This window comes from Ornithodoros turicata, chromosome 8 (assembly GCF_037126465.1).
Source record: "Ornithodoros turicata isolate Travis chromosome 8, ASM3712646v1, whole genome shotgun sequence".
Taxonomy (NCBI): domain Eukaryota; kingdom Metazoa; phylum Arthropoda; class Arachnida; order Ixodida; family Argasidae; genus Ornithodoros; species Ornithodoros turicata.
The window spans coordinates 41416410-41434719 of record NC_088208.1 but is presented as its reverse complement, the minus strand read 5'-3'; the positions used below and the strand labels follow the sequence as shown (position 1 = coordinate 41434719).

At 47.0% G+C, this 18310-nt stretch overlaps 4 protein-coding genes across 5 annotated transcripts in view; 2 read left to right on the top strand and 2 right to left on the bottom strand.

Moving 5' to 3' along the window:
* Positions 1-2150, bottom strand: part of LOC135367424 (formin-like protein) — a 32183-nt gene extending 30033 nt beyond the window's left edge. Inside the window, exon 1 of one of the 2 annotated variants that reach the window (XM_064600696.1) lies at positions 1821-2150. In XM_064600696.1, the coding sequence (XP_064456766.1) occupies positions 1821-1952 (132 nt within the window). In that variant the 5' untranslated portion in view covers positions 1953-2150. The remainder of the gene's footprint in view (positions 1-1820) is intronic. The other variant, XM_064600697.1, reaches the window with a different exon arrangement.
* A 236-nt stretch (positions 2151-2386) lies between these two features.
* LOC135367428 (uncharacterized) lies at positions 2387-3566 on the top strand. Its single transcript, XM_064600700.1, has one exon. The coding sequence runs from the start codon at positions 2532-2534 to the stop codon at positions 3300-3302; it is 771 nt and encodes a 256-aa protein (XP_064456770.1). The 5' UTR covers positions 2387-2531; the 3' UTR covers positions 3303-3566.
* Positions 3547-6997, bottom strand: LOC135367426 (4-trimethylaminobutyraldehyde dehydrogenase A-like). The gene is made up of 8 exons (XM_064600698.1): positions 6650-6997; positions 6448-6593; positions 6257-6386; positions 5357-5601; positions 4416-4643; positions 4158-4346; positions 3860-4089; positions 3547-3811 (listed from the first exon to the last, which is right to left on the bottom strand). The coding sequence occupies exons 1-8, from the start codon at positions 6774-6776 to the stop codon at positions 3592-3594; spliced, it is 1515 nt and encodes a 504-aa protein (XP_064456768.1). The 5' UTR covers positions 6777-6997; the 3' UTR covers positions 3547-3591.
* A 264-nt stretch (positions 6998-7261) lies between these two features.
* On the top strand, positions 7262-9668 carry LOC135367427 (CCR4-NOT transcription complex subunit 9-like). The gene is made up of 9 exons (XM_064600699.1): positions 7262-7491; positions 7636-7754; positions 8357-8477; positions 8542-8629; positions 8686-8792; positions 8860-8955; positions 9012-9110; positions 9169-9260; positions 9313-9668. The coding sequence occupies exons 1-9, from the start codon at positions 7468-7470 to the stop codon at positions 9476-9478; spliced, it is 912 nt and encodes a 303-aa protein (XP_064456769.1). The 5' UTR covers positions 7262-7467; the 3' UTR covers positions 9479-9668.
* The last annotated feature ends 8642 nt before the right edge of the window (positions 9669-18310 follow it).

Genomic DNA, 18310 nt, shown 5'->3' with positions numbered 1-18310 from the left:
TGGTTTCCAGAATTTGAGAAGCACTGCCCTACGGGGACGGAGCTCTCATCGTCACCCTCTCAAGCTATACTGGAATCCCGTGGGGAGAACACTGTATCCACCATCATCGACAGATGCCTGTCATGTCCCCCGACCGCTGGTATAGACCTCTCCCTGTTTGTAAACAAATGACGGCATAGTGTTCGACAGCGCCACCAATTTGGTAGAGTTTTAACTAGATTCAAAGCTAGGGGATTACGATGGTCTCTGAAAGGGACACTTTTCTTTCAACAGGAGGCAGCGAACAAGTGCCCCTTCCGATATGTTTCGGTTTCAGTCTGTCTATCAACGTCATGATGACGTTTCTCGGGTCTATTCGCTCCATCAGTCTCCGAAACGCGGCGACAAAATTTCCATCGTATCGTCATAGCTTGCAGACCACAAATAGCGGCCGCTGCACGTGCTTTCCACGGTATACTCCTTGCGTGGTTGACCTGTTGCAGGTCCGATAACAGCGTTCGCCCGCACTCATGGAGCTCTAGTCCAACGATATCTCAACTGCCACATTTTATTATCTTGTACAAGTCGCATGCTGACGTTCAATGAAATGGGTGGACACCCTCTTGACGCTGCCATCACTGCTAACGCGATGTAGTTCCCACCTTGGCATACTGGTGGCTCAATTCGTGGGACGTCCTTGGTCCAAGAAACGTATTTCCTGTTCATTATTCTTAGGACCAACACGACTACCGAGTGTGTGTCTGTTGGGCAAAGCAACCCTCATGGTCCCTCGAAACAGCTGGGTACACTTCTCTTTCCCAGGGTCCTCCTGGCACCTATGGATACTGGCCTTACGAGGCCAGAGTTTTACCAAAATCAACGTTGACGCGTAATTTTGCTAAGTGTATACTTTTCGACATAATACATGCCAACATCTCGGCTGGTTGGTTATTCATTAGTACAAGCCGCCCTCTGTCATACTTTTTTGGCCCAGCAGGGGGTAGGTAGCCTATATCCTCTGACATGGGAATAACACATTGGAAACCGTCCCAGTTTTCACACCTTCCAACACCTTTACCTTCAAGAATTGTTTACTCTTTAGCGTAACTGCGCTGCTTCTATTATCATATCGGATAACGACAAAGACAATCCAACGTTGCGTCAAACGGAGTGCAATGAAGAATGCCGACGAAAACACCCACGCAGCTCGGCGGGAGCACTCGCCAGGCGGACGCCAATACCACGTCTAAGAAAGAAAGACTGGATCGGGGTAAAGTTTGTGTGTCATCGTTACGATAAAGTCGTCGCTTCCTTTAACCGAAGACCTTGAGCGTCCGTTGCTTTGCAGCAAAGACACGCATAGCTAGTGTCGCGACTACAAAAAAAAAAAAAAAAGAAGAGAAAACTGCTACCGTCATTGGATGACGCAGTGACGTACAAGCGCGAGTCGTCTGCGAATGCAACAAGTCAACTGAAATGGACTTGAATGCAACGCGTCTTTCTTATTTTTGCAGCTCGATCGTCCTGGCTTATTGAGTGTACTTGCTGGCGATCATAGTGAAGCGATGACTGCCGGCGCTGACACGTGGTGGCAGGCTGGTGCAGGGTATGTGCGCACAGCTGTGCACTTTTATAAAAGGCGGGGTCAGGTATCCAAATGGTCGCAAAAGGTATGGTCCATCTACTGCCAGTAGTGATCGTACACAGATACCTCGCTGAATGTACAGCAAATACCGTGAGCAATAAGCGGCCAGACACAATCACAACAGCAGAAACTTTGGGTTGGTCGTAGGACACCCTTCTGACGGACACTGGTCAAGCGTGCTGAGAATTGTACTCACCAACACTTTCGTAAAGCGTCTTTCTAATTCTGGTTGTTCGGGCATTGGCAATCTGGTATTCTGTATGGCATGATGCTTCTGCATATCGTATCGGGGCGGTTCCTTTCGCGGGGCACTGGCACCGATCCCCATAGTAACTTGTCCTCGGACGACAACCTCCAGGTGTTAATCCAACTTGAGACACATTCACATACGATATTCAACGCTTCACATCACTAAATGGCGCAACACACAAACACATATCCAAATGTTGTTGCATTGCTCGCATGTTAGATTCAGAGTTACATCGTACACCATCATCACACACGGCCATCCTCTCCTACCTCTTCAAATTATGAGTAATACGGCGCATGCGCTGATCCTGTTGTATTACTTTCGACCAATCGCAAAACGTCTGTGCAGAACAAATAAATTATGCTCATAAAGCTAAATAACCTTTAGACTATAACTTCCGAAAAGCATCGATCAATTAGACGTAATGTTGTAGATAGTACGAATAATTTGCGTACTCTGTTATGCTTTCGGTACCTTCCGTTAGGGGTTAGGTACACTTTACAAGCCAACATGCAAGCCAACGCAAAGTAGCCAAGAGTGGCCAGGAGTAACAAGCCATGCCTTTTCTGAGCCTGACATCATCTCTCTTCAGCACATACTAAGCAGGCAAGCAGTATCCAAGGTAGCGTCCAACGCAGTGTGACTGACTAAGGACAAATGCAACGCATGATGATCACAGCGAGGACTATGTTATGTGCGAGAAAGTGGAGCAGAAAAAGACACTTTTCGCACGTGATGCCCGATGACCACGAAGACATCGTCACTCTACGAGAATCTATCTGCCGTGAAATCCCTTGTTTTCCCGTCGGATCTGAGAGAGAGTGCGATAATGTCATTCGCATTTTCCGTGGCCATGGATTTACCGACAAGGTTGTCCGTGAAGCTATTATTCGAGCTCCCAGAATGGTGGAACTTTCAAAGCAGATTAACGATCTTTTGTGCGTTTGGAGAGGAATCTTTAAAGACGAAAACAACTTTTTAAAAGCTATCGGCAGTTATCCAGAACTTTTATACTTGAAACCGTCAGCAATCGAGACGCGCAGAGATCAACTACTGACCATATTCCCAAGAGGAGACATAATGAAGCTTATGCAGATTTGCCCTCGTGTTTTGGTGGACGAATGGGAGGAAGTTCTAACGAAAATAGACTATGTTGTGCTAACTATGGGTATAAAGCAAGAAGATATCCTAAAGAGTAAAGTCCTCAGTTACTCCCTGCCCTACATCAAAGTTCGCCACCTGTCTCTGCTGCGATGTGGGGTTTACAAAACGCCCAAGGAGAAGGACAGGCAGAATAACAATCCACCCTTAAAACAAATATTTGATACCCCCACTGGACGCTTCATTCAGTTGGCTGGACTTACTCAGGAAGAATTTGAGGTCTTTGAGAAGATGGTTTCCATCTATGATGTTGATGAACTAGACTAGACGATCTGGCTAGTACAGCGAGGATGCTAAGAAAGCCAACTCATGTGCGTCATTATTTATAAAGCAGGCCACTCGATTTGTTGAGTCATCATGCCAATGTGTTGCACTGCCTCCTAGAAGAGGTGTACAATGTAGTCTAATGGTTCTAAAATTACCACCACCATTATACAGATGTTGTTACATCCATTTTTTTGTGGATGCAATGAACCATTTAGGGGCTCGTTGGGCATTACTGAGATTCAAATAAAGAAAATACAGACTTTATTCTTTTAGGGCACTTGTTGCTCCGTCACATCTTGTAAAGAGGACATTGTATAGGAGATGCCATCTCAACGTAGATGGTTTTTCCCTGCGAAAAGCATTGTAGGGCATCTAGTCCATTTTCTCGACCAAACCCTGACATCTTGTACCCTCCGAAAGGTACTTCGGGTGGGAAGATATTGTAGTTGTTGATCCACACGATGCCAGCTTGCAACCTGGATGCTACTCTGTGGGCTCGCTGCAAGTCCCTATGGAGATAAAAGTCTCGACAATATTCTTTCCAATGTTACGCTTACTTTGTCATCACTCCAGCAGCGAGTCCATAAGGGGATGCATTAGCACGATGTATAGCTTCCTCCTCCGTATCGAAAGGCATCACAGCGAGGACGGCACCAAAGACCTCCTCTTGAACCACCTTCATGCTTTCTTTGCAATCAGTTAGGATGCAGGGGCTTAGATAATTCCCATCACAAAGGGAAGGATCTTCGGGTGTTACTTTTACCCCTCCACACACTACAGATGCACCCTGCCACAAGACATTGCTTAGTGCTCTACATTCCTCACACAGGAAGAGAACAAGTTTGGAAAACTAACCTCCTTTTTGGCGTCGGCGATATATCGGAGAACATTGCTAGCGTGTTCCGTACTGATGGTGGCACCGATGTTTGTTTCGGGGTCAGTCGGGTCACCAACTTTTAGCTTGCACGTTGCTTCTGCCAAGTGGTCCACAAACTCCGTTACCAGGGGCCTCTGTACATAGACTCTGGTACAGTTGCTGCATACCTTGCCAAGGAAATAAAAGTGGTAATTTCCGCGTTGCCCTTCGCGATCTTGGTCTGTCAATGTATTCACCTCCCCCTGGGTGAAGAAATTTCCCAGCATGGCAGCCTTAACGGATTCCACTATGTCGGCATCCTGAAAGACCAGCAGCGGAGATTTGCCTCCCAACTCTAATGTGACACGTTTCATGCTGTCCGTGCACATTTTCATGATCTTCTGTCCCGTCGCGACACTGCCCGTGAAGGTCACTTTGGCTACCTCGGGATGCTGGCATAGGTGTTGTCCTGTTTCACTTTCTCCCTGGGATTAGCATTCAAACGCAAAATATATTCTCTCTATGACGACGGGCAGCCACCTAAATGACGTGCTCCGATCGAGTAATACAGATTGATATTAACATTGCCTTGAGTTTGAGGGGAAAAACACAGGACGAACGTGAGTCTATCTGTTCATCTCGTCCTGTTAATATCAATTCAACACCAGCTAGCTTGCCTCCTCCTGCTATGTTCATCAAGAAATACAGCTTTTTCTATTCGTAAAGGAGAATAATTTGCCTGAACTGCCATAGTGTGGTTAGCCGTAAAATGGAAGGTTTCTCAGGTAGTGCCACAATTGTCATTTGAATGACTTCTTGTAGTGGAATATGCCCTCGAGGGTAAAAACAAGTAACCAAGCTACAGTGACTCTTTTTGAAATTCAACTAGTTACATCTACGGTTACCACGTTAAAGTTATTTTACAGTTACCTTCCACAAAATTAAAAAGCAAAAGCTTTGTTTTAGCACTTGTACTGTCCATGTTATGAAAAGCAGAATTTCTGTGGGAGTTGGTCTCTATCTCTCCCTAGGTCATCCCGACTGGAAAAAACAACATTAACTGAACTGACGCATGGGAGTTATGAACAAATCAGGACGGTGAGAGTGGCAACATTTCCTTCCTCACTCTCACATGGGAGTTACTTTAGCCAAAAGGTAACTCTTGGAATTGTAATAATAGCGATGGTATTAGAGGGACCTGGACAACGTTGATGACGCCACTGGGAACACCAACATCCGCGCATATCCTTGCAAGTAGAAGAGCAGAAAGAGGTGTCAGAGGTGACGGCTTGAAGACAAAGGTGTTTCCACAGGCAAGTGCAGGTGCAAGCTTCCAGGACATCACTTGAAAGGGATAGTTCCATGCCCCAATGCCCACAACCACACCCAAAGGTTCACGACGGACAATGGCAAAGCTTCCGCCCGGGAGATCAAAGTGCTCACCTACAAGAGAGAGGGAATATAAATCACAACCCTTTCTATGCCTTTTTGTCTCCATGTAGAGATACAATTCAAGAATGCTTTTCACTACAGCGCAGTGCATAAATATAGTTACACTTGCAGAGCCGCACAACCTTTCAAAATTATAGGAACACCTCTGTGGACACGTACGTTACAATTAAAATGGCAAGTATCACGGCCCGTCAACTTGTGCCCCAAGCTAGGCAGCCGGGTTAACTAAGTCACGGTCCTGCCCATTGGTAACAACCTCCAAGGAATCATTGTGCGCAGGATTCACATCAACGGACACCAGTACGGCAACTGCCAAGTGTTCAAAGAAGCAATAAAGAGAGCATGCTCAACGGGATCTCCTCAATCCTGTTCTTGCTGTCAATGGGGCCTTATGTTTTTGCTCATGTGTCACAAAGTACATTTATATAAAACTCAAAGTGTCCCTATACTTCTGCTCCGGGTCAAAACACAAAAATGTCCGCTTGTAAAAAAAGACAACTATATTTCCTGGATACAGTAAAGAATCCAGCTGACAACCTGAAAGTTTGACACCATTTCCATCGTGTCATGCACTTGCCTTGATGTGCTTTTAGGAGCCTGTAATGTTCATATTTTGCGAGTATTCAACATTAAAATGGTTACATGCCTTTGATGGAGGCAGCAATGCCACCATAATATTCTAACACATCTGCGCAGCCCAGAACGTCAACAACAGCTTCGGATATGGGTTTGCCAGTGTCATCGGTCTCAACTTGCGCAATTTCCTTGTGATCTTCCTATTAAAAGATACATTGGTGACATTTTTTTTCACAATAAGTGAAGAAATTTGATAGAGACCCGTATTTTCTTTGCCACAGCTAAGAGATGTTTTCCTCTTTCTCTGGGAGACAGGCATGACCACTTTGGATAAGCATTCTTTGCACAATTTACGGCTAGGTCCACGTCCTGTAAGCCACATGATGGGATCACACACAAGGTTTTGCCTGCAAAGTTTCAGAGATTGTGAGTTGATATTACTGAGGTTCATGAAACGTCTAACCGCTGGCTGGCTGCAGGACCGAGAATTCGCCACATCTCTTTTTCACATCTGTCAATTGGCCAGAAACAAAGTTATATGGTCCCGTGTACAGTGAACGTCTCGCACACCTCATAGCTTGTACAAACATCCCGATATTTCCGACATCTCAATTAATCACTCTGGCTAGACTTTAGACCACTTTGGACAGAGCTACTGGAGCGCCTCTGGTTTCTATTAATAGTGGTAGTGTAGTTGGTGTAGTGTGATCAGTACAAAAGAGTAACTGTTGAGGACAGGTCTTTTGATTTGTTTGTAAAGGCCACAACCACAACATGTACACCGCTGTGAGAGAAGCCGGAAGTTTCCTCATCGCGCCATTTGTTACGCACGAAATATTTGCACCGCATTGCGCAACGCTCAACCAATGTCATTGCCTCGACCCCTCTTGTTAGCCCGCCTCAAATGGCGGCGCACGGCGTCTGTAAATTCCCATTGGTACAGCTCACAATATGACGTGTAAAGGCATACGTCACTTCTTCCACGTTTCTGTGCGGTGGGGAAATGTGGTGCGTGATAGTCTTTCTCCCGTGGTGCAAAGGTGCAATCAAAAAAAAAAATCTACCAAAAACATATAACGTGTCTTTACTATTGCAATTTTGAATAATTGAATATGTTGAATATTTTCGTTTCATTGTTGTCTACCACGTCTGCTGTTGATTGCTTTGTGGCTAATTGGTACCACAACATAAGTACATAAAGGCACGCGGGCACGCCAACAAACAAGGTGCTTCGCTGTCGGACCTGCGTGCCTGTCGTTTTTGTGACAGTCTGTGCTCGCCATGAATTCCTTAAACAGTCATCCGGTGGGTATGAGTAACCTTCTAACGACGCTCATCGTAGATGATGTGGACGCCAGCTGTTGACAACTTGGGCTTCAGGAAGATTGTTTTTGAGCGACAGTATTTAATAGAAGCATTTCTTTCATTCAAAGTGTTCAACTTTCGCAGGTTTTGATGAATGTTTCTCAGCACCAAGTCGTTCAGCCGGTGGATAAGGAGAAAATATTTCAGTGGATCATAGAACTTTCAAATCCGGAGAGCCGTGAAAATGCATTGTTGGAGCTCAGGTGGGTTGTAGAAAAGATTCCGAGCTTTCGAAGGAAGTCTAAGATTCTCTCTGCGCGATAAAGCTAAACCAATTCTAAAAACTGTTCTGTTAACTGATAACGAAAGTCAAATGGATGGCACACGATAAACATTTTCCGTGCAAAACTCAAGCTGGTTCTTTCCCCAAATAGGTTTTGGTCTAGGTCAAACACATTTTTCTCAAATTACCACTTAAAGGGGTCGGGGCACTTTCATGGATGTGGTTCATTACACGGTGGACGCATTGTACTGCACATAGGAATACTGAGGAAAGAAGAGTTGGTACTTAGCGAGATGCAAGCTCCCGAACAAAGTTCAGACGTCACAGAGCTCAAAGTTGCGTCCATTCCCATTGGGAGCGGTAAGCACGTGACTTCTGGTGCACTGCCTGACTGGCAGTGGCTGTGATGTCTGAGCCGCATCAGTTTCAGTATTCGCGGTGCACATTTTCTCCGCTTCTATTACCCTCCTCGCTGTGAAACTTTCAATGCAGGTACACATTGCTGTAAATTGGAATCTGGGATAACGTGGGAAAGAGCACCAGAATGTGTCCTTCCTTAATTCACCGATTGTTCCTTTTCAGCAAAAAGCGTGAAGTTGTCCCTGACCTGGCACCTATGCTTTGGAATTCCTTTGGCACAATTGCTGCTCTGTTACAAGAAATAATTAATATCTACCCCGCTATCAATCCTCCGACACTGACGGTCAGAACTGCTTTGTTTAATGTCATTTGAAAGAAGAAAGTTAAGAAATGCTTTCTTGTGACAGGCCCACCAGTCCAACAGGGTATGCAATGCACTCGCCTTGTTACAGTGTGTGGCTTCGCATCCTGACACAAGAACCCATTTCCTGAAGGGTACGTCACACCCGTACGTCCTATCTTTATTTCAATAGAGTTTTTCTTTCTTTCAGCCAACATACCTTTGTTCCTCTATCCTTTCCTACACACTGTTAGCAAGACTAGACCATTTGAGTACCTACGGCTGACAAGTCTAGGCGTTATCGGGGCCTTGGTCAAGGTGATCATTATCCTCGGTTAGGCCTATAAGGTGATGGTCAAAGTACTTTTATTACCCATATTTGCAGACTGATGAGCAGGAAGTGATAAACTTCTTGCTGTCAACTGAGATCATTCCATTGTGTCTGAGGATCATGGAATCTGGCAGTGAGCTCTCAAAGACTGTAAGTGCCTTTCAACAGTGTTGGTGTCTCGTGAGTAATACTGCTTTCTTCTACAGGTTGCCACGTTTATTCTGCAGAAGATATTGGTAGATGAAACTGGGCTGTCCTACATCTGCCAGACCTATGAGAGGTTTTCCCATGTAGCCATGATTTTGGTAACATCTCTGTACAAAAGCTTAGTACGAAAGTTAATGCTCATGCTCTCGTTAAAAGGGTAAGATGGTTCTCTCGCTGGCAAAGGAACAGACGGCTCGTCTCTTGAAGCACGTTGTCAGGTGCTACCTGAGGCTTTCGGACAATCCCAGGTGAGTCCTTTGAGCAAAATATTTAGTGCTTTCAACATTTTGTTGCCATCAGGGCGAGAGAAGCCCTTCGCCAGTGTTTGCCCGACCAGCTGAAAGACAACACGTTTGCAAGCTGCCTGCAGGATGACAAGTCCACCACTCATTGGCTTGCCCAGCTCCTCAAAAACCTGGAGACAGTCAACGACCCCCGTCTCACCTACCAGGGGGCACCACAGTAGAATCATTTTTTATGAGAGTCCTTCATCGAGTGTTTTCTGTGAGCGTTGGAAAATATGCTCAGAACATATCTTCATACTCAGTTTGTTTTGCGAAAAATTGTCAAACTCATGGAGTCTGTACAAAAACTGCTGCAACTACGAGTGACAAAATGTTGCTGAGCAATAAACTGTTCCATATTACAAAACTCAATCCTCCGTTACGAGTGTGAGCATTTTTAGTGGTCACGTAAAAGTTTACTGCATCCAACTAAATTACTGTAATTGACAGACGCCATCTAGACTAAACGAGGAAAATGCTGGAATTAAAAACAAACTTTGGGTGAATTATGACGTGCTGGTGCATTTGTTGCAAAAGCGCAAGACTCTGGGCATACACAGACATTTTTCTGCTGGTGACACGATTTACATAGCGCAGAAACATCTAATAATCACATATCCAACTACATATATTTGATGGACACAGACAAAAGGCACACACAAACAAGACGAACTGCAACTCAGGACTCTTAAATACCAGAGCTGGTACAGGTTTCCAACTCATTCGACCTACTTTTTGAGATGATACAATTCTTCCTGCATGACACATTTTTCCCCTTTTTTGTGAATCAGAAGGGCTTCATATCTATCTCGCTGCAATCAGAGGCTAATTTCTATGCAAGTCTTATCAAAGGAAGGCGAACATCCACATCTACTACAATGGAATGCCATCCCTTTCAACAACGTTGCGTGTTCACATAACCTGCCCGTCTGGCCGATGTACACCCACAGGACAATGGGATACTATAAACCACACCCTGGAGGCAATCAACCCACCTGTTTTAAAATCTGAAATAAAACGTCATAGGAGAATGACTGTGTCGATAAGTAATGCGGAAATTGTAGATATTTCTTCTTTGCTCTTACTTTATTAGTCCCCAAGTTACGTATCAGTGTATATTACTAGTATTACTCGTGTAATACACAAAAGTATTATGTATTATAATACCTCAGAATCAAAGTTTTACGTATTAGATGGAGCGCATTACCTTCCCCGATGGAGGCTTATCTGACCATCAGATAAGCATCTACTCCAATCATCTCCATCGCTCCAAATCACGTGGCCCTCTGAACTTCCTGCGTTCCCGGTGGCCGCGGTTTCGGCTCATTTGCATATCAAAATTCGTATGTGCTTGCAACTAGGGCAGTCTCTAAATCTGCCCCAAATCCCTGAACACTTTCTTGGAGAAGATATCCGCCTTGCCGTGGAACTCAACTGCAAAAATGACATACATGCTGCTCTCTTAGCTTTTCTATAAAAATTCTGTAAAGGCTAAAAAAGAAACACCCTGAGTCAAACTCCTTTATAACGAAAATACCACAACAGCAAATTTTTTTGCGGTCCCGCTGGAGCCCTATAGGTCCAATAATGGACATCCTTTTTATACATACAGGGACCTAGAAAACGTGTCATTAAATTATAATAAATAAAACTACGCCCTAGAATCATGCGGTTCTTACTAGGTTTTTCCAGCTCCAGATGTGAATGTCATCTAACGAGTTTTATTATGTCAATTTTTACGAACTCAACTCGAAAATTTTCCAAGGAATGGTCGCTTTTTTACCCTACCAATGTCGAATTGACGCAGATATTGAGGAGCTATCCCATGGGAAAAAATAGCGGAGACCACTCTTGTGGGCCCTCGGCGTCCGATGAAAGGCCAAACCACACAGGGATAGTCGAAATCGCATGATCCCAACAGAAGCCTTTTGTGGAGATTTTCGTCAGGCGTTAGGCCGCTCCGAAACGCACGAGCTCCTCAATATCCGTGACAACCACATTCAAAGCGACCTTTACTTGGCAAATTTCCGATTCAGTTCGTAAAAAGTCTCATGGCGTAAGTTAGATGACATTCACACAAGGAGGTGGCAAAGACCTTATAAGAATAGATGCGTGATTCCAGACCTCGGCAGTTGTGACTTTCGCTCACTCAAGTTCACTCACCACCCACCCAGTTCTCGGCTCGCTCGCTCACTCACCGTCTGCTCAGCTCTCGGTTCGCTCATTCACGCTCACTCACCGTCCGCTCAGCTCTCGGCTCGCTCACTCAAGTTCATTCACCACCCGACCTGTTCTCAGCTGGCTCACTCACCGTCCGCTTAACTCTCGGCTCGCTCAGTCACGCTCACTCACCGTCCGCTCAGCTCTCGGCTCGCTCACTCAAGTTCATTCACCACCCGCCCTGTTCTCAGCTGGCTCACTCACCGTCCGCTTAACTCTCGGCTCGCTCATTCACGCTCACTCACCGTCCGCTCAGCTCTCGACTCGCTCACTCAAGTTCATTCACCACCCGCCCTGTTCTCAGCTCGCTCACTCACCGTCCGCTTAACTCTCGGCTCGCTCAGTCACGCTCACTCACCGTCCGCTCAGCTCTCGGCTCGCTCACTCAAGTTCATTCACCACCCGACCTGTTCTCAGCTCGCTCACTCACCGTCCGCTTAACTCTCGGCTCGCTCAGTCACGCTCACTCACCGTCCGCTCAGCTCTCGGCTCGCTCACTCAAGTTCATTCACCACCCGCCCTGTTCTCAGCTCGCTCACTCACCGTCCGCTTAACTCTCGGCTCGCTCAGTCACGCTCACTCACCGTCCGCTCAGCTCTCGGCTCGCTCACTCAAGTTCATTCACCACCCGACCTGTTCTCAGCTGGCTCACTCACCGTCCGCTTAACTCTCGGCTCGCTCAGTCACGCTCACTCACCGTCCGCTCAGCTCTCGGCTCGCTCACTCAAGTTCATTCACCACCCGCCCTGTTCTCAGCTCGCTCACTCACCGTCCGCTTAACTCTCGGCTCGCTCATTCACGCTCACTCACCGTCCGCTCAGCTCTCGGCTCGCTCACTCAAGTTCATTCACCACCCGCCCTGTTCTCAGCTCGCTCACTCACCGTCCGCTTAACTCTCGGCTCGCTCAGTCACGCTCACTCACCGTCCGCGCGGCTCTCGGCTCGCTCACTCAAGCTTATTCACCACCCGCCCTGTTCTCAGCTCGCTCACTCACCGTCCGCTTAACTCTCGGCTCGCTCATTCACGCTCACTCACCGTCCGCTCAGCTCTCGGCTCGCTCACTCAAGTTCATTCACCACCCGCCCTGTTCTCAGCTCGCTCACTCACCGTCCGCTTAACTCTCGGCTCGCTCAGTCACGCTCACTCACCGTCCGCTCAGCTCTTGGCTCGCTCACAAGCTCACTGACCGTCCGCTCAGTTCTCGGTTCGCTCATTCACGCTCACTCACGGCCCGCTAAGCGTCTTGCGGTCTTACGGCTGTTCATTATCTTCCATCACCCCAGTGTGTCAACCGAGCGGATGAGCACGAAATTGATAGCCGGATAGCTGATCCAAAGAGCGCATTGGTGTACTGCTCCGCACGAGAAATATGTAAACCAAAATCAATTAATTACTCGGAAAAATCACGAAGTGTCGACGCGTTTTTTTTTTTCCTGGCAATATTTTTCGCTGAACGTCCGAATGCGTAAAACAGAGCTTCCGTAAGCGTGCTAAGTAACACTTTAAAGATAGGATGTTTATTTAATTAGTGAGCGTATGCAAATGGGCAGCTCACTACTCAGTTCACTGGCCGCTCAGCTCTCGAATCGCGCGCTCACGTTCACTCACTGCCCGCTCAGCTCTTGGCTCGCTCATTCACTACCCATTCACTTCTCAGCCCGCTCACTCACAGCGCGCTCAGCTCTCGACCCGCTCAATCACGCTCACACACCGCCCGTTCAATTCACGGCTCGCTCACTCGGGTTCACTCATGGTCCGCTCAGCTCTCGGCTCGCTCACTCACGCTCAGTTCATTAGCCGAATTGAGCGTGAGTGAGCGCGCTCATGAGTGAGTTTTGCCGAGGTCTGCCGTGAATGACACGTTTTCTTTTCTTTTTTAATTCCGTGTTAGCGCCGCGAAGCAGATGGAGCGAGTGAGGGTCCTGGGCCGACTTCAGGGAGCACTGGAAAGTCCGGTGACAGGATTCCAACTACTATGCCAGGGGAGACACGTTTTCTGGGATCTGACGATGTATCCTGGCAGCAGGGACGAAATTGTCCTTTCACTCAAGATGGCGTCATCTTACCATGCTGATTTCTTGGTAGATTTGACATGGTGGCTAATCGTGTCCACCACTGAATCTTGCTCAAAGTACCGCTCAGGAATGACCAGGAAATGGAATATTACGAGGATGCAATCAACAATAGTCAGTTCTAGTATATATTTAGACAACCGTAGAAACAAACGTCAGATCCGGGCTAACACTGCTTCTCGAAAGAAACGGCTCATCCGGGGAAGAAGATGAATGTATGAACGAGGAAGAAGAAGAAGAATGGCCAAGGTGAGCCCTAAACAGTTCATTCATCCAATAATTGTATTCGAATCCTAAAAAGGGTGTAGTTCCGCTTATATGGATTTTATATATACCGAATTAAAGAATTTGGGCTGGAACGTTTTTGATGTGCATTCGTGTTTCGTACCAAGCAAGTTTTGTAAACACAGAAATGTGGTTGCCTCCTGAGCAGTGGCGATCCACGATGAATAAATGTATTACATCACATTGGCAGAAAATAAATAAAAATAAAAGAATCACAGATAGCGATCCTGACGTTATTTTTGTCGTGACACCACTGCTCCGGAGTTAGCATGGCGGATCATCTTGAAGAAACCGGTTCCACGCGACGTCCATTCTTGTTTCATTTTCTTCGTTATTTCGTCTTCTTTCTGGTAAAAGACGTGTTTTTGTGCGCCATAAGAAACACGTAACAAATACGGCGTGCTTTTATTAACAGAAGCACGATGTGACAGCTCAGTTGGAGACGCGCATTTCGGCAGTTCAGACCATAATCCTTCAACTGGAACAGTCTGTTTCCAAACTGGAGCGCAAGAAGCTGGCTCATGCTGTACCGCGTCAAAAAGGCAAGTTTCGACAGAGTCAGGTCTCGGTAGCCGCGATCGTAAAATGCCTTCCATGCCCCTCTCGCAATCCCCTCGCTACGGCTCTGACTAGTGGTGGATCCAAGTTAGTGGAATCGGCTGCCTCCTGATTTAAAATTGGAAAGTGCACTGGTATGGGCTCATTGCTGTTTTACCCGTTCTAAAGTATCCGATTGTGATCTTTTAGTGTCCCTCTCCGGTGACGTTTCCAGCGAAGGAAGAATATCTGCATTGGAGACGAGGATGGCTGCCCTGGAGACAAGAATTGAGGCACTAGAGGCACTCACCAGGCAACGGAAATAATGAGAAAGACGCAAAATAAAAAAGGTGAAATCTCTTGTGACGTCACGAGAGAACCCTCTCTTCTTTAATTAGGACATAAGCATGTGCCTTCAAATGTCCCAATTTTGCTACGCAGAAGCCCTCCCACATGGCGCCGGAGGAGACGTCCGTCACTTTCAAACTGGCCACCTGCAAAAACGGCATCCGTGCAGCTTTTATAGCTTACCGGGCTTCGCGGTCACTTTGATTGCATGTGCAGTGAGGTGGCTAATAAGCGTAGATATTTTAAAATTAGACTTTTTCAGGGAAATGTGAGATAGAAGAATTGCAGTCAGGCACTATTTAATAGGATCCCATTTTTCAAAAAACCTGCATCGCGCACGTACTTTGAGTAAACGCGTATTTTTATTCGGGATGTAATTTTCACTCATTCAGTCGCTTGCCAAGTAAGGCGGGATTTACGTCAAGCTCAGCACGTGTTTTCGATTTTTTTGTAGATCCTAACCAACTTGCTCGCACCAGCGCGCTTCTGTTTTTTCGGCTCCCTTTTAATATACGGCTCTGCGCCAGACTAGCGTAGCCACCCTCTAGCGGTCGCTCGAGTCAAAATCGCCATTGCTTCCTGTCCACCACGTGATCCCCTCTAAAGTTTCGGTTTTGCAAGGCTTTGTTTCTCGCGCTGCTCTCCGCATGATTTAGTTTTTTGAAAGTAATTTATTGTGAAAATGTGAGCACCATCGTAGAAACGACGTATGGTAATGTGTTCCTGTCCCGGCTGCGGCTCTCGTTGAACTGAAAGCAGCTCTGTCACGGGAACGCGTTTTGTTCGTAAGTACACGGTAAGTTGTTTTAGTTGCCCGTGTGTGTTCGAGTCATCTCGAATTGTTGATTTGGGACCTCAAACTGTGCCGCAGATTCATTTCATATCTCCTGTTGTTGCACAAATCTGATTAATGGAACGGCATTCTTTACCACTTAATCAAGGAACGTACATACGTTGGAAGTAACCGTTGCCACACGTGATGTTTCCGGTTCTGCGTACTCCTTTTGCGTTCTGCACACTGTGACTGGTCCTCTAATAGAACAGTAAACATTCGAACACTCAGAAATAAAGTGTAAGCACGCGTTTAACGTAACACTGCCATCTGAACTGTGACACAACTACAGATCGCGTCGTCTGCTCTGCTGGCGCCATGGCTGGCGCGATGTGGTCTGGAGGGTCACGTGAGCGGTCACGTGGTAGACAGGAGCATCCCAGAATGCAATGCGATGCCGGCTACGCTCGGCTCGTCCCGATAGAAAACTGTCAGAGGGGCCGCTCCTTGTGTTTCCTTCCTCCATGCAGTGCGCTAAACACATACAACAGCACTTTTGAAGAAATCGCCTGGTACATGTTGACGTATGTGACCGAACGTGCACATCAAAACGCTATGTCTCTGCGATCCCGCGTTGCGAAGATTGCAATCCAAAAGTCGCGCGCTGAGCGAATTCCTCCATCGCCTCCCAGCTCTTCCTTCTCGACTGTTTTCGGAATGAATGAATGAATCTCATGTTCGAGAAAGGAAGCGCATTCTTTTGAGTTTCCATGTCGACGTAAGCTGTTGTAAAGAGGGAGACTGGCGAAGGACCGGTGTCGGCACGGTGACCCTCGGGAAAACGTCACTTCCTGTTCGTCTGCCAATGTCTCTCCGCGTTGTTGGAGAAAATGAAATAAAATTAAAGCTGTTTCAAAAATCTAATAGTAAAAAACGGTCCAAGGGATGGGTGTTGGGATGGGTGTTGGACTTTGTGTGTCGGCTCCATGGACTACAACGTATGAAACATGGAGGAAAGAGGAAAAGGAGGACAGAAGAGTGAAGTGGCGCTTTGCACACGCCACTTTGGCGCGCTATCACCGCACCTCCCCAAGTATTCCGAAACTATGCGTTGGGGGCTCCCATAGAGATGTATTGGCGATTTCGAGTGATGCATTTGGGGCACTTTTTTCTGCCCCGAACCCGAGCGGTAAATTCGGGTGGTGCGGTCAGAGCAAGAGCCGCGTGTTCGGATGATGCACTACGCCCCAAGAGCACTTTTTTGGCTCTTGCTGCGAGAGGCCCTGGAGAGGCCGAGCCAAAACCGCCCTCAACGGCGAGCATGCGCATATATGCGCCGCTTCGCGAGTGTCTTCTGCTACGTAGTATTGCTCCTGCGGCTGTCTGCCAGTCACATGGCCTGTCATCTGTTTCTTTGTTGCGTTCACCATTGACGGCACGGATCTTTACGAAAGTAGTAGCGATGAAAGTCAATTGACACCGATAATGCGAATGACAAAGAGGAAGATGCGACCTGCTTCTCGCAAGCTATGCTTGTGATCAGGCGAAAGTGCGCTACGACGCCAACGACGCTGACGGAAGTTCACGAACACGACGAACGCGCAATGCGTAGCGAGCGCAGCGACCCTCGTAGAAGAGCAGTAGAGCGTCCGACAAATTCAGGTGATGACTGCCCCAGAGCGACTCCTCGAGCTCTCGCTCGGATTACCAGGTGCATCACCCGAAATCGCCATATGTAACCGAAACCGGGAGGCGAACGGTGACGTCACTGGAGTGGCCCCCAATCTACAATGCCTCCAGCTCCCGTGGCATAGTGGTTAAGATGATCGCTTCCCACGCTGAGGCTGGGAGATCACATGGCTTCGAATCCTGTCACTGGCTGTGCTGTCTGAGGTTTTCCCAAGACCTTCCAGACGCACACTTCCCCTTGAAGTCGGCACAGGACGCATACTAGCCCTCACTCTCTCAATCTGTCCACATCTGTACGCCTCTCATAGCCACAGTTGCTTCGCGGCGCTAACACGAAAAAGAAAAAAAACTTGTTGTTTGAAATACAGTAAAACCTCGATATAACGGAACTCGTGTGAACCGAGGATTTTTTCGTTGTACCGAAATTCGAAAAAATCGTGACGTACTCGGACGCAAATTGCGGGAAAACATCATATTGAATGTAGAATTAATTAAAAAGAGTGAAAGAGACAGTTGAAATACACAAGACGCTTAATTTTGCATGGAAGTAGTCTCTCATCTTCGTATGGCTTGCACTGAACAGGCAAGGGGTGACATATCGTTCGTACGCTAATATCACCTCGATGGCCTTTTCTAAGTCATCACGCACACACGCAAAACATTCAGCCGTCTCGTCCACAAGGCAGGCAAAGTCCCTCGCTTTTTGCTGCAGTATTGCTCCACTCACCGGAACATCCTTTGCCCTCATGTCGATGAACCACGCGAAGAGAGCTGCGTTTTTCAATGCCGTAAGAAACTAATTCTTACAACCCACGAGGACATGGCCTTAGAAAGTAGGACCAGATATGAGTAACTGGAAAGAGCCCTAATGCATATCTCAGTCTAGCAACAGTGTGCTCGCCTGCCATCTGCATGTACCGGTGCGTTTACGCGCCGAAGATGTACCTTCACAACCATTAAAGTTAGTATGTGTGCTCGTTACCCTGCTCGTTGTGCTCCGGTACCCTCACAGCTGTATAAGTTGCTTCAAATAGATCTAGAGGTCGTCCACTTGCAGGCACGCCTGAAGTGCCTTTGTCAGGACCTGTTT